Source organism: Gopherus evgoodei, chromosome 14 (genome assembly GCF_007399415.2).
Source record: "Gopherus evgoodei ecotype Sinaloan lineage chromosome 14, rGopEvg1_v1.p, whole genome shotgun sequence".
Taxonomy (NCBI): domain Eukaryota; kingdom Metazoa; phylum Chordata; order Testudines; family Testudinidae; genus Gopherus; species Gopherus evgoodei.
In genome coordinates this window covers 32,702,192-32,718,487 of record NC_044335.1, presented here as the reverse complement: position 1 = coordinate 32,718,487, position 16,296 = coordinate 32,702,192, and the positions used below count along the sequence as shown (strand labels likewise).

General features: G+C 43.8%; 1 protein-coding gene across 2 annotated transcripts in view; it reads right to left on the bottom strand.

The window, feature by feature from the left end:
• The window catches only part of MMP24 (matrix metallopeptidase 24), a 182,980-nt gene that overhangs the window by 134,076 nt on the left and 32,608 nt on the right, over positions 1-16,296 (bottom strand). For both annotated transcript variants that reach the window (XM_030533634.1, XM_030533636.1), the window contains one exon: positions 10,332-10,480. In XM_030533634.1, coding sequence (XP_030389494.1) covers positions 10,332-10,480 — 149 coding nt within the window. The remainder of the gene's footprint in view (positions 1-10,331; positions 10,481-16,296) is intronic.

The window sequence follows — 16,296 nt, the reverse complement described above, 5'->3', positions numbered from 1 at the left end:
ACACGCCATTCAAACCCTGATTTGAATAATATCAGCTCCTATCACTTGTCACCAATAGATCTCAAACAACTCTACAAAGAAGGTCAGTACCATTATCCATACTTTACAGATCTGAAATAGAATTTTTAATATTCTTAAGGTCTTTTCTACAGCACTAATCACTGTAGCATCAAAGTGTTTCACAAACATTACGGAATTTATCTTCACAACAATCCTATGAGCTCAGGTGGTATGATCCCCATTTTACAGATGGGGAACTGAGGCACAGACATATCAAGTGTCTGCTAAATCTAGGTGCCCAATTTGAGATGCCCATGGCCTGATTATTTTTCCAGAGATCTTAGCATTTCATAGCACTTTCTATATTCAGCACACCATTCTTTGACTTCAGTTGCGGTTGTGAGTGCTCAGCACTTCGGCAAATCAGACTCCAGGTGTCTCTAGTTGGACATGCAAAAGTAGTGAAACATGATTAGTGCCACCTATCAGAAGTTCGGTTGAAGTGCCTTACCCAGCATCACACAAATTTTGTGGCAGAGACAGGGGCAGAATCCAATTCTCCAGAATGGCATGCAACTGCCCTAACTATGACACCATCCTTCCTTTCTGTCCCAAAATACATTGCTTCATTTGTTGTATACATTTAATTACTGCTACAACTGAGGCACAGTCTTACAGACAACAGCCCCCTTATCTACACAGAGTCCCAATACCATTCACCATCCTGTACGCTTCCACAATGCACAGTCTAATCCACGTAGCAACAGGAAGCTCTGCAACCTTGGCATTTCAGCTGGAAGGATACAAAAACAGGGAACGATCTTTTTGGAATCATGAAAGGAACAGTTCGCTTTTGGGCTAAATGATTCCAGAGTTATGAGCACCACTTTGTCCTTATGAAACACTCAGTAAGTTCCTGTATACAGTGTTGCCAGCTCCACCACTCACCTGGCAGACACGATAGCATCAGGAAGCAAGTTGTGAAGGACAAATAAAATGGGGACACTGACATCAGAGATACAACGGGGTGTTGTTGTCAGGGCTCTCACTACCAGGGGCAGGTATCATTTTGGAAAGAGGCCTGATAACTGACTTGGCTAAATCAGACTGTGCTAAGGAATCTGTCTACCTGGGTGTTCTCTGCCAGAGAGTAACACGCTACTAAGGGCAGACACCAGACATGCCAGGGTGCTGAGGTGGAGACCTGTGTCAAAACCTTGTTGGAGAAAATCCAAGATATACAGGAATTCAGATTATCTTGGATTTGTCTTGTGTTCCTGGCACCATTCCCAGAACTTGGCCCAGAAAAAAGTATGCTTTCTAAGTTGATACTTTTCTAGAAGAAAATCTCCTGATGACTCTGAAGGAAAGGCCCAACAATACTAGTGCTTCCCTTTCAATAACCAGGCAGCTACGTATAACCTGATCAGGTCTGGATGAAAAAGAGGACCCTGGGAGAGGGCATCTTGTCTCTTTGGGAGCTATAGTGGCAGCCATAATCTCAGCTCTGTCAGATCTGAAAACCAGGATCTCCATGGCTAATGTGGGATTACTAGTGCAACTGTCACCTCCTCTCAATTTTATCTCCTGGAATGCCTTCCCTAAGAACACTGGTCTACAATTTTTGAGAAGTCATCTGCTCCAGAGATAAAATGTGATATTTATTATGTATTTTGATGTGCTGAATTCAAATATGACAATTAAAACAACTGATTTGCTACTGTTTCTAAGATATTTAAAAGTTTTTACATTTTATGTCTATGTATATTGTGTAGAGTTTTAATCATAAATTGTAAACCTAGGTCTTTTCATGTGTTTATGGTTGCTTTACATGATAATATTTCACCTGTCCTGTTTATGTAACACTTTAAAAAAATCAGCAAAAGGGTTATATAAATAAAATTTATTATGAAACAAAAGGCAAAAAACTATTATGTACATAGTTTAGTCATATTCAGTGTCTACTCGGCGCTTCTTGGCTTGTCTCTTGTATTCATTAAATGGAACATCTCTTGTCACTGTCCAGCAATAGTCTGCAAGCATTGATGGGCTCCATTTGCCCCGAGAGCCTGCCAGGAGATTCCACTGCTGTAGTCTGGAGCCCAACAGCTCTGCTTTACTCTTGGGTAGTTCCAAATCCCTGACAAGGTCATTCAGTTCACCTTGTGTTAGGAGGTGTGGTTCAGAGGAGGAGGATGGGAGAAAATGTGGGTCCTGTGACATTGATAGTTAAGAACCAGAAGTTTCATCCTCTTCCTTTTCCTCATCTGACTCAAGTGAGAATGATTCTGGTGCATCAGGAACCGGCAGTCCTTCTCCGTGGGGTACTGGGCGTATAGCTGATGGAATGTTTGGATAATGCACAGTCCACTTTTTCTTCTTTGACACACCTTTCCCAACTGGAGGCACCATGCAGAAGTAACAATTGCTGGTATGATCTGTTGGCTCTCTCCAAATCATTGGCACTGCAAAAGGCATAGATTTCCTTTTTCTGTTCAACCGCTGGCAAAGATTTGTTGCACAAGTGTTGCAGCATATGTGTGGGGCCCACCTTTTGTCCTGATCTCAAATTTTGCAGCCAAAATAAAGGTGATAGGCTTTCTTAACCATAGTGGTTATACTGCGCTTTTGCGATGCAAAAGTCACTTCACCACAAACATAGCAGAAGTTATCTGCACTGTTCACACAAGTACGAGGCATCTCTGCTCACTTTGGCTAAACAGAAATGTGTCCCTTTGCAAAATCAAACACTGACAAATAAGAGAGCATGACACTATATGATTTCTAGAGCTGATATAGGGCAATTTGTTCAGCAGAGTGATGTAAGCATCGTTATGATTGCATCATCCATGACTTCTAGGAATAACATGATGCAATTCATACCATGTATGATGCAATACTAGCTTCAAATTGCATCATTCATTGTTTTGCCTAAAAAGCAAGTACTGTCCAAATCCAGTCAGATTTATTCATAGATCCAGTCAAAGATGTATTTTAGTCATTTCTGGTTTAAATTGAGATCTCTTCCCTTTATAACTCACTTATCCTCCACCATTCCCAAGTCAAGGGTCATATATACTGACCCAATAGCATATCTTGAAAACTAGAGCCAAATCAAAAATTTTAAGCATAATTTTCTCTCTCAGTGACCCAGAATTAGTAAAGGTGGACTACATTTATTTCAGAAGCATTTTGGCGGTAGAGCAGTGTAATGAGTAGGGACGAAAAGCACAGAGGACGCCTCATTGCAGCCATCGATGCAATAGGGCAACTGTTCCCATGGACCTGGGGATGCGCTCGTGCTGCTTGCAAGTAGGTCAGTTGAGAGCAGGACAGGCAATCATCTTGAAGCCTTCCTGATTTAGGCACACTCAATTGTTCACCTTGATCCTGCTGAGCCAGTCTATTTTCTGGTTCAGGTCTCCTTTTATTTGAACTGCCTTGAGGGAAAGGGGAGAAAGGTCTGCCCACTGCATGATTACTATTGCTTCAAGATGAAGTGCTGGGCTTCTTGCTCCCCTCTTGGTTGTTCACTTATGCAATCATGGCCGTGTTGTCTGACTGAATCAGAATGTGGCTTTCCTCTAGGCTGGACTGGAATCATCGTAGTGCCAGCTTGACAGCTTTTAGTTCTGAGAGATTTATGCTATGTGTCCTTTCTTCCAGGTTCTAAATGCCATGAGCTGTTTGGGATCCCAGTTGTGCTCCCCAGCCCTCCAGGGCTGGCATCGGTTGTGAGGACCAAGGGATCTGGAAGGCATATGACCACACACTTGCCCTTCAAGGAGTTAGTTGCCTGTGACAGAACCTTTACTTGATCTTTCCTGCGTTCTGGGGAGCTGTCCCATACTTCCAGTATGTAGCTTTGAAAGCACCCGATGTGTAATTGTGTCCATGGAGTGATCTGTCTGCATGTTACTAGGAGGCTTAATAGTTGAAGGCTCAGTGCTATGGTGGGCCTCATACAGCTCAAACAGAAAAAGGAGATTCAGAATCTTCTGGAACCTTCCTAGAGATAGATACCTTATTAGCAAGGATTTATCAATGTCCGTCCTCAAGTGGGTTATTTTGGTGGAACGAATCAAAGAGCTTTTCTTGATATTGACAATAAAGCCGTGCACTCGTAAAAGTCCAAAGTCAGAGACTAGTTCTATGTGCCATTGCAAGGGATAGAGGTCTGATTAAGATGTCTTCCAGGAAGACGCACAGGTGGATCCAGTAACCCGAGTATGGCTATGATTACCACCACCATCTTTGTGAAAACCCAGGGGACTGAGGCCAAGGCAAATGGAAGCGCCAATATTGATGCTGCTTCCTGTCTAGACAAACCTTAAGAACCTGTGATGACAGTGTGACCAGAATGTGGAGGTGTGCATCCACCAGATCCACTAAAGTCAGAAAATCCCCCGGGACAGGGATGACACCATAGAAGTTATAGTCTCCATATGGAATTTCATGTTCTTCATCCACTTGTTGAGCCTTTTGAGATCTAGAATGGTGCAGATTCCCTTTGTACACTTCTGAGCAATAAAAGAGATTAAGTATAACACTAAGAATCTAAGGGAATGCTCCATATTACTCCCATAATCAGGTGGTGAGAAATCTTGTTCTAGATTAGACTGTGCTTTATGCAGTCATTCGACAAGAGACATTGGATGAAAAAACAGATAAGGTGGAGCCCATAACTCATGGGACTCACTATGTCCTTGATGCTGGTCTGTGGTCGAAGCAACTCAGTCCTCCAAGAAATGGAAATTCCTGCTCCAAGCAGAAATCTATGTGGTCACTGTCATAAAGAGACTGAGAGCCATAGGGTTCCTTTGTCAGCTTTACTGCCAAGCCGAAGTTCCACAGCTTTCCTTTGGAGAGCCTGCTGTCTCTTCTCCGTTTTTTCTGTCAGAATGATGGCCAAAAGGAACATTTTGTCTCAAGGTTGGTCTGTACCCTCTCTTGAAGATATGATGTGGTAGTGGAAGGGAGTATTTAGATTTTGCAGCACTGTCTACCACTACCTCGTCCAGCTTCTCTCTGAAAAGCAGAGCTCCTGTGAATTTGGCAGAGTACAGTACCTGTTTAGGGTCACCCTTCCAGGGACATAGCCATAGATGACACTGTCATTCATTTCGAGGCCATGGCATTGGCTGAGACTCTAGTGTCCATTGTGGCATCAGCAACTAATGCTGATGCCGGGAAGACGTTCTCTAAAATATAGCCAAAGTCAGGGTGATCTCTATCCTTGAGAGCTCTGACCCTCTAGCCAGGAGAGATGGGCCCTCGCAAAGCAAATAGGTGCTAGGGATGCCCTGGGGGAATCTCAGGGCTGCCCCATAGGAGCCTGCTCTGCTCTCTGAGAGTCTCTTTGTCCTGTTGCAGGGCCTAACTCAAGGCTCCTCACCACAGGAGCCTACCTTGCTCCCTGTACATACCTCAGCCTGACTTCCCCAGTCTCTTCCCAGAGGGGAACTCCCCTTGTTCCTCTTTCCTGGGTTTTCCTTTGTCTACTGAGTTTCCAGCTCTATTGCAGTGCTCTCCCTGCTTTACCACCACAGCTGGGCTCAATCTAATTAAGCCCCAATATACCCAGCTGGGGTCACTAGCTAGCCTATAATGTTGCAAACTTTCCATGAGGTCCATAGCTGTTAAATAATGGGCAAGGCTGAGGCCAGCTTGCTTCAAATGTACAAGCAGCTTGTGACACTGAGTTACTCCTTAAACACCTGCCAGGGTGGGGGTGGGGGGCATGGGGGGATTGTTATGAGGGGACTTCAGTTTGGGAGAAAATATGCTGGAGGTCTCACGCAGCCAGCAGTAAATCACAAATAATTTACTAATAGAAGGTATTGTATCCAATAAGAGGTAACTGATTTAGACCTCATTATGATTGATAAAGATAATTGATAACTGAACTGGAAATTGGTGGTTGCATAGGGACCTCATGATCACGATCTGATTACATTCAATATGGGCAAAAGGAAGAGACTCCCACTCAATAATATAGATACGCATTGATGCTTCAAAAGGACTAGTTTCCCAAAGCTGAGGAAAATTATGAGCAAAAATAATGGAAGAAAAAGCAGACCACAAAATGTGAATGAAAACAGAGTTCTAAAGGGTTTTATTAGATGACCAAAAAGACATAATTCCACAATCAAGAAAGAACAAGTGTGGCTAAAAGACCTTCCTCATGGAGTGGTGAAGCAAAGGCAGCAATTAGAAATAAAAAAAGTAATACATAACAAATGGTAAAAGGTAAACAATCAATATAACTGAGAAGTTATGAAGTGCAGAAAATTGACATGGGAAACTAAAGACATCAGGGAAAAATCCATGGCTGGCAGAGCTAAGGAAAAAAGGAAGGAGTTTAACTACACTAGGAACGAAAGAAATCTTTGCAATGGTATATAGACCCATTACTACATGGAGATGGTAAAATTGTTAGTAGTGATACAGAAAAGGCAGAAGCATTAAAAAAAATGTTTCTGTTCTATATTTGGAAAGAAGAATGGTGTGCTTGTATCATGTGAAGATGAAGTACTTTCCAAGCCCCTAGGAACAAAGGATGTTAGGCCACAACTAGTAGTTATTAAAAAAAAAAAAATTAAAAAAAAATCAGTAGGTGCAAATTATTTGGGCCTGCGAGTTCTAAATGTGTCTGAGGAGATCACTGGCCCACTGGTGCTAATTTATAACAAATCTTGGAATACCCAGGCGAATTCCAGAAGACCAGAAAAGTCCTAACGTTGTGCCAATGTACAAAAAGGACAAATGTACAAATAAGTACAGACTAGTTAGCCTGACATCAACACCAGGCAAAAATAACAGAAAAGCTGATCTGAGATTCAATTTTAAATTATATTCCTATCCTTTAATTCATGGCAGTCAACATGGTTTTATAGAAAACAGGCCTTGTCAAACAGAAGAGGAAGTTACTGACCTTGTGCAGTAATGATGGTTGTTTGAGATGCATGTCCCTACGGGTGCTCCACTGTAGGTGTATCTGCACCCCTGTGCCTTTATTCCACAATTTTAGGTAGCAGTGTCTATTCATCCCTCATGTGCACTCTTCTCCCTCTCTCATGGTCTGCCTTGAGATTACCTAGCGCTGCACGGGGGAACCCCCCTTAGTTCCTTCTCTTCTCCATAAGGGACTCTGTGGTACTCTGAAGTAGAGCGAAGGAGGAGGGGGTGCTGTGGAGCACATCTTGAAGAATCATTGCTACTGCACAAGGTGAATTACTTCCTCTTCAAGTAATGTCCCTACGGGTGCTCCACTGTAGGTGACTTCACAACAGTATCCCCTCACAGAGGGCTGAGGCTTCAGAGTGGAATCTGTGGCTTCACAACACTCTCTCTGCAGTAATAGATGGTGTTGGAAGCAGACTCTCCAGTGATGGTATAATGTTCTGCGGAAGTGTGGGCAGAGGTCACTGCTCCACAAATTTCCGAGATGGTTGCACTCCTTAAAGATGTCCTGAGGTAGAAATGGACTTCATGGAGTGTGTACGGACTCCAGATGGAGGCAACAGTTTGAGTCCTTAACAGTGATTAATGCAACTAGAGGCCCATTTGGATTTTCTTTGAGCCGATATCATAGAGCATTTAAATCCTTCCACGAGCGAAAGGAAAAGTTTAGAGGACTTTGTGAAGTCCTTAGTCTTGTATAAGTAGAATGCTAGTGCTCTTCTAACATCTAGCATGTGCAGAATCGTCTCCTCGTTGTCACTACGTGGTTTTGGCAGGAGAAGAAAAACCACACACACAAAAAACAGGAAGATGGCTCAGTTGATTTCATATAGAAAGTGGAGGCAACTTTAGGGAGAAACTTGGGATACGGCCTCAGAGTTACTTTGTCTTCTGTGTATGGTAGGTGTGCCATTGAGCCATTATTTATCCTATGCGTCTAGCTGAGGTGATGGCAATTAGCAATGCTGTCTTCAAGGACAGGTGTATGAAGAGTAAATTGCCACTGGCTCACTGGGAGGCCTAGTCAAGGCTCTGAGAACTGGGATAAGATTCCACGGTGGAGCGGGTGGAAAGCACCTGGCAGGCCGGGCCGGTTTGTTTACCTGCCGCGTTGGCAGGTTTGGCCAATCGTGGCTCCCACTGGCCACGGTTCGTCGCTCCAGGCCAACGGGGGCAGCAGGAAGCAGCAGCCAGCACATCCCTCGTCCCACGCCATGGTGCTTACCCTGGTGAGTCACATGCCAAAGGTTGCCGATCTCTGGACTACATTAACACAAACTAGGTAACTTTCAATTCACGCTAGCAGGGTCTACACTGGGCAGTTACAACACAACATTTTAGTGGGCCCTGCAATTCACATCCTCATAGTCGGTGATGCAGGACCATGCAGGCAGGTCCAGGGAGAAATTTAGTTTAAAATATTTTTTAAATCTTGTGAAAAATTCTGCTCCAAAGGGAGCCCTTAGTCTGCGGTCTGAGAGGGTCTAGAGGCAGACAATTCTGGAGTGTTTTCTGGAGGGCGACCCTAAACTTCTGCATAGAGCAATGATCTGGTCTGTCTCCAGTTGCTATGGAGACAGGGAATGCCTCATGGTGAAGTCTGACATGAAGGTGACAGAAGATGTAATTTGCTTAGTTGTCTGCACAGCATGCAGCACAACAGGGTCTTGATCTTTTACTGGGATCTCTAGACATCACAGTCATGCTTCAGCTCTGCAGCACACAATCCCATTCTTGCTTCCTATGTTACTCTTATACCCCTTCCTGAAACTCCTATATAAAAAGAGAACAAGTTCTGTCTCTTAAGGCTTCCTATACATTATTTCACACTGGACAGCTCAAAATTTAAAAATTTATCTGCACAAAGTTCTGAATTATATTATTTCCCTTGTTTACTGTTATAGGCCTCTTGATAGTACAGAAATTCTTTATTTTAGTCCCTAGATTGGTAAAAATTCTGTGTATTAACACAGTCAGTCACTGTTGAATTGACAGACCTACAAGGAGAGGAGCAAGGGACCCCCCCCACACACAAATAGTCCTGGCTTGTTTGCCGAATAACACCTCAACAAAGAAGTACAGATCTACACACAATACTGAGATATACAATTCTGTTACCGTTTTGTCTCCCTCTGTGGCAGAGGGCTTTTCTGTCTGTCACAGTCATTGTTGTGTTAAGAAATCTATGATGAGGGGGGGTGACTCTTCCCCATATACTCCTAATACTTAAGTGGTGTGCACACTCTGTATCCAGTCATAGATCTCTGGGGAGGTCCAAAAGATCTGGCAACACCCTCTGTAAAAATTCGGTGGGTTTTTCATGCTGAACCTCCTCCAGGAGCTTATCATCTCAAAAACCACCCTCCACATTCATATCTTAGTATGCAAAGGTTTATTTTCTCCTGTTTTGTCCCAGCACTTGAGGACATCAGTGAGGAGCTGATTTTGTTTTCTCCCATTCATGCTGTGAGCCCTTCTAGGGTGGTTTGCATAGGTCTATATGCCCGTGTTGGAGGAAGGACTCTCAGCTACACTGGAACTTGGCAGTGAACAAGAATAAGAGAGGAGGTAGCTGTAAGATGGCTGCTTCCCATTGAGATAGAGAGTGTCGTTCCCAAAGCCTGCTGGAAAGGGATAGGCTTATTTTTGTCAGACAGCGTTCATTACATGTGGGCTATGGCACAGATTAAGTGCAAGAGGGGGGAGTGGGGAGGCAGAAGAGACTCAGGATTCTGTTACAAGTCTAGAAAAGTATATTTTTTACATTAAGCTCCCACAGAAAGTTAAATAAATTACACGACTTCCCATAACAGATTCACAGGAAATACTCCTGGAAAGGATAGAAAAGCTCCTGATTGTGGCTCTCAGGTTCCCAACTCTGCAAACTGGAATAAGCTCCTTTAATCTGAGCTAAATTAGACTAAGAGAGCGAGTGTAAGCGCACGAGGCTGGAACAGGCTTCTGCATAGATTCAACTCCCAAACTGAGGCAAATCTCAACTCAGACCACAGGTGAATCAGAACACTCCACCTGACTCAAAATGGAGTCTCAAAGCAGCTAACATGGTGACTTCTCTTAACTCCAAGAGAACTCCAACAATAGTTCAGGACAAACGCCTCTAACGAGAAAAAGCACAACCCTGTAAAATACACCCTGCAGTTAGTTTCTACCTTCCCATTCCAACTTGGGACAAAGGATAGATATTTTCTCAGAAAATTTCTAGATTTTTTCTAAATTCCCCTGGGGATTCTATTTCAAGCAAACATCTGTCACATCTAATGATTTAATCACAGAGGATTTTGGCACAGAGAATGTTATATTAAGATATGTCTAGAAGATAAACCCAAAATAACCTTTGTAAATCTTACTCAATAGTTGTCTGATCCAACACTCCTGTTACTGGGATCCCATAAAATTGTTGCATAGTGGCAACTGCAGACTGCATAGCTTTTCCGGAGTGCAGGGCAGACATTCGGCTTTCAGAGGGAAGCAAATAGCCGTATGCTTTTAGCCAACTCTGAAAAACATGAGAAATAGAAAGCATTAATTATAATGTAGTCAGTTTTGAAGTTTATATATTAAAAAATTGTTCCTTTAAAGTATTGGAAACATTTTTGTGTGACCACTGAATTGTAGAAATTCATTGCCTCTTTTCCTCTTCATTTTTTTCTTGTTTTGGCTAAAGATAGTGAATTTGTGTCATGAGAATAATGGGTTAATTGCACTCATTAAAACCAACTATTTTGAGGGGAGGTACTATGCAAACTTTGCATTAGTGATGGTGAATTATTCATCAGGAATAATATTTACTGCAAATATAGCTCGTTAGCACCCAAGTGACTTGTTAGCATGTCTTGCTTACTATGGAGACATTGGTAGCAACTCCTTAGCTAAAGATGCATCGTAATTTGCACTTAAAGCAGGAGTAACAACCCTCTTGACACTGCAATGACTAGATTTAAGGTAAAATTTTCTAAAGCATCTGTGACGGTGCACCCCATAATGCTTTATGGAAATATGCTGATGAACATGTATATGACATAACTGGAATATGTTTTATGCTACATATGCCATGAAACATATCTATGTAGAGGATGTGATCTACTGAATCTATTCCTCCTATTTGTATGCATCCATCATTTTTGTGTTTGAAGTTATGAATATTGGCTGTGTACTTGCTTGATTTCTAAGTAGCCTTAGTAAAGCATTTGGTCAGCTTCTTGAGAAAGGAATGTGCAAGTTAAGTGCCCAATCAAGAAGCACTTAATGGACAATGGATCTTGGAAGGCTCCAATCCACATAAGAAGTCTACTTGAGGACATTCAAGGCAGCATGTGAACAATGGCTGCTAGCTGTAAGTTCTAAGTCATGCATGGACATGTGACTTGCCCATGTGACTCCAAAACTCCATCTTGCAGCTGAACTTTGCATAGGAAAGAGGAGGGGATCTCCACCCACAAGAGAAAGTCTATTTAAATCCCTGGGAGACCCCTCCATTTTGTCTTCAGCTGGCTCAAGAGATGGCCTCTCCATCCCCAAGGATACCTGAGAGAAACTGGAACAAAGGACAGTAACTACAGGACATCTGAGTGATTGCTGGACCCAGACTAGAAAGAGACTAATCTGTAAAAGGGAACTTACTCAAATTCCTCAGAGGGTGAGATTTTATCAGTATTCAGTTTTCTTACTGTATTAGACTCAGACTTGTGTGTTCTATTTTATTTTGCTTGGTAATTCATTTTGTTCTGTCTGCTATTACTTGGAACCACTTAAATCCTACTTTCTGTACTTAATAAAATCACTTTTTACTTATTAATTAACCCAGAGTATGCATTAATACCTGGGGGGGGAAGGTCAGCTGTGCATATCTATCTATCAGTGTTATAGAGGGCGAACAATTTATGAGTTTACCCTGTATAAGCTTTATCCAAGGTAAAACAGATTTATTTGAGGTTTGGACCCCATTGGGAGTTGGGCATCTGAGTGTTAAAAACAAGAATACTTCTCAAGTTGCTTTCAGTTAAATCTGCAGCTTTGGGGCTTGTGGTTCAGATCCTGGGTCTGTGTTGGAGCAGACTGGCGTGTCTGGCTCAGCACGACAGGGTGCTGGAGTCCCAAGCTGGCAGGGAAAGCAGGGTCAGAAGTAGTCTTGGCACATCAGTTGGCAGTTCCCAAGGGAGTTTCTGTGATCCAACCTGTCACAGCGTCTTAGTGACATTGTGCTTTACATGGGCCAGTTTCACAAAGCTAAAAGTAATTAACAAAACAGGCAGAGAAAAATTAAATAGAAAATGTGTGAAAAAAAAATCGGGAGTTGTTTAAGAACACTTTAGTAGATGTTCTTAGAGTCAGTTTCTTCATTTTTTTCTTTTTTTTTTTTTTTTACTTCAGTTAAAAACCATCTTGGGCTAAGACAGAATATGAAAGCTGCACACTGACCACAAATGGAAAAAAGGGGAAGCAAATATGAATATAAAATACAAGTTAAGAAATGTAGGAAATTGATAAGGCCTGCTAAAGATTTAAATGAAGTGTCCAAGGCCAATAGGATAAAGGAGAATTTTGTTTTAAATACATCAGGAACAAAAGGAGTTCTGACAATGGTATAGATGGCAAAGCGGACAATGACAGAAAAGACAAGTGTTTAGTAAATATTTCTGTTCCGTGTTTGGAATAAAGTTGATATCTCCAAATGATAAAATAGTTTCTATTCCAACTAAAACTAAGGAAAATATTAAACTTTTAAAAGGCCCCCAACTCTCACTTATACTACAGAAACACTCTCTATACTGAGAATTTTCTATATGCAGAGGACTTTCCAGTTGGTGCAGAGAAGGGATAAGGACTCTACGCATTGCCCTGCTCCCAGCCCCAGTGTTGGGGCATGTCTGCAGTGCACTACAGTATGGCTATTCACTGCTTCCTAGAGGCCATAAGAAGCAGAGTGCAAATTTGTCCTACCTATCAGCAAGTAGACACTTCACCTGTCTCCTGCAAGAATGGCACTTCCCCACTATCTTTACCCCACACGCAGAATCACTGAAACAGTCACCAGCATAGGTGTCAATTCCATGGGTATTCCAGAGATCAAGCACCCATGGAAAAAAAGAGGAGGCGCTCAGCACTCACCAGCCACAACTGTTTGGTAGCCCAACCAAACAGCTGTTCAGCAGCCAGTGGGAGGAGCACAGGGGAGGGTAGAGAGCAACAAGCAGTGGGCCTCAGGGGAAGGGGTGGAGTGGGGGCAGGACTTGGGATGGACCACCCACGGGGAACAGTAAGTCAGCGCCTGTGGTCCCCATCTCTTCATCCTGTCTCTCTATGAAATAAAGCTCACCCACCCAACCCCATTACTTAAAGCCCCCCAGACTACCCTACCTTGATGATGCAAGAACACCCTTGCCCCAATCTCCTCTGCAAAGATCCAGTCCTTCCTGAACCACCCCAGTGAGGGGTCCCTAAACATTCCCTAGACGCCACCAGCTTACATTGTGCCAACCTACATAATAACATTATATTCCCCCAACCCAAGTCAGACAAACAACTTCATCCTGAACTCTCTACCCACCACGATATATAACACTCCCAAGCTTCCCTAAAGCCTTGAACTACTGGCAACCATGTCCCAAGAACTCCCTTCAACTTCTTATAATGCAGGGAATCGCACCTTGCTCCACCATCTATGACACTGTCTATGGTCTTCCTCTCTCCCAGCCTTAAAAAAACCCAAAACAACACACTACCCACACACACACACACCCCACAGTGGCATCCCTTGTCTCTTCCAGCCTGTGCCAACTAGGAACCCTGTGCTCAATACCCAGCATGCCTCTCCCATTCCACACCAATCCCTTTCAACACTGTAGGAGCATGCAGTTCTCCCATCCTGTACTGCCTCATTCTCCCCATACAAATACAGAGGCATATGCACCATTCCACATCCCTCAACAGGTGTCATTTTGTAACCCTACAACAGGGGTCGACATCCTTTCACAAGTGTTGTGCTGAATCTTCATTTATTCACTCTAATTTAAGGTTTCACATGCCAGTAATACATTTTAACATTTTTAGAAAGTCTCTTTCTATAAGTCTATAATATATAACTAAGCTATTATAAGTAAAGTAAATACGGTTTTTAAAATGTTTAAGAAACTTAATTTAAAATTAAATTAAGATGCAGAGTCCGCTGGACCGGTGGCCAGGACCCGGGCAGTGTGAGTGCCACTGGAAATCAGCTCATGTGCCGCCTTTGGCGCACATGCCACAGGTTGCCTACCCCTGCCCTACAACCTACCCCAACACCAGTCTCCATCTCAACAAAGGAGACTCTGCTCTACTCCCTGCTGCTGCAGGCTCCAGCCCCATATATGCATTTCCCTCTTCACCCAATGAACAGCACATCTTCTCCACAACACAGAATGACCAAGCCCTGAAACACAGGAAAGGTTCTTGCCGGACTCCCATCACATTATATTCAGTTCTTCATAGGTTTACAGCAGGATTTCAAAAAGTACACGGGACCCAGATTTCGGCCATGTCTACATCTAAAATTTTGCAGCGCTGGTTGTTACAGCTGTATTAGTACAGCTGTATAGGGCCAGCGCTGCAGAGTGGCCACACTTACAGCAACCAGCGCTGCAAGTGGTGTTAGATGTGGCCACACTGCAGCGCTGTTGGGCGGCTTCAAGGGGGGTTCCGGGACGAGAGAGCAAACCGGGAAAGGAAACCAGCTTCCCCGCGGTTTGCTCTCTCGGTCCCGGAGCCAGCCAGCAAACCGCAGGGAAGGAGACCTGCTTGCTCGGGGTTCCGGGACCGAGAGAGCAAACCGGGAACGCCGCGGTTTGCTCTCTCGGTCCCGGAGCCAGCCAGCAAACCGCAGGGAAGGAGACCTGCTTGCTCGGGGTTCCGGGACCGAGAGAGCAAACCGCGGCGAAGCTGGTTTCCTTTCGCGGTTTGCTCTCTCGGTCCCGGAACCCCGAGCAAGCAGGTCTCCTTCCCTGCGGTTTGCTGGCTGGCTCCGGGACCGAGAGAGCAAACCGCGGCGTTCCCGGTTTGCTCTCTCGGTCCCGGAACCCCGAGCAAGCAGGTCTCCTTCCCTGCGGTTTGCTGGCTGGCTCCGGGACCGAGAGAGCAAACCGCGGCGTTCCCGGTTTGCTCTCTCGGTCCCGGAACCCCGAGCAAGCAGGTCTCCTTCCCTGCGGTTTGCTGGCTGGCTCCGGGACCGAGAGAGCAAACCGGGAAAGGAAACCAGCTTGATTACCAGGGGCTTCCTCCTTCCACGGAGGTCAAGAAAAGCGCTGGTAAGTGTCTACATTGGATTACCAGCGCTGGATCACCAGCGCTGGATCCTCTACACCCGAGACAAAACGGGAGTACGGCCAGCGCTGCAAACAGGGAGTTGCAGCGCTGGTGGTGCCCTGCAGATGTGTACACCTTCAAAGTTGCAGCGCTGTAACTCCCTCACCAGCGCTGCAACTTTCTGATGTAGACAAGCCCTTCTACTCCAGCATCCCACTCTGTACACCAAACTTGTATGGTCCCATTAAAAGCCAAAAAGAGATCTGCTGTGATGCAATTACTTTCCAAGTCTCCCCCAAACTATCAAGAGTGCCCACAGACTACAGCAAACTCTGGTAGATAAAACCGAGGTAGGAGACAATCAGGGAGCATGCAGTCACAGACTATAACGGGGGCAGGGAAGAAAAAGCTCCTAGTCTGTAACTGAGGAAACACCTAATGACTTCAATGAAAACAGAGGGGAGAAAAATGCAATAATTGACATAAAGGGACATATCTATAAACCAATGAAGTAGTGAGAGATTAGGGTAGTTTTATTATTTACTACTTATGTCATGGCAACACTAGAGAGCCTGTATTTATTATACCAGGCACAGCACAAACAGCTAACTGAAAAGATGGTCCCTAGACCAGAGAGCTACATAAAACTGAATCTAAGATGAAAGATCACAGTAGATACAAACAAAGGAGGCTTATACAAGAAAATAAGACAAGCATGATCATCAAGATAAGCAGCTGTTTGAGCAGAGCAGTTTTTTCTTGACTTTTTTGTAGTTTTCCTGCAAACATGAGCTTTAAGGATAGAATTAAAGGAGGATAATAGGTGACTTTGTGGATATTTTATAAAGAAGTTCTTCCTCACGCACATACAGGGCCAAAATGGGAGAAAGTGCAAAAAAGCTCTTCTTCTACTTAGTTCCCTAAATAAGCAATCAGATGTTCAAAAGAGCACAAAGCATCAGGAGCTATGAACTTCAACTATGGGTGCTGGGCACTTGAAAAATTGGCCTCTCATTAGCAAAATGTTTTGGGGGT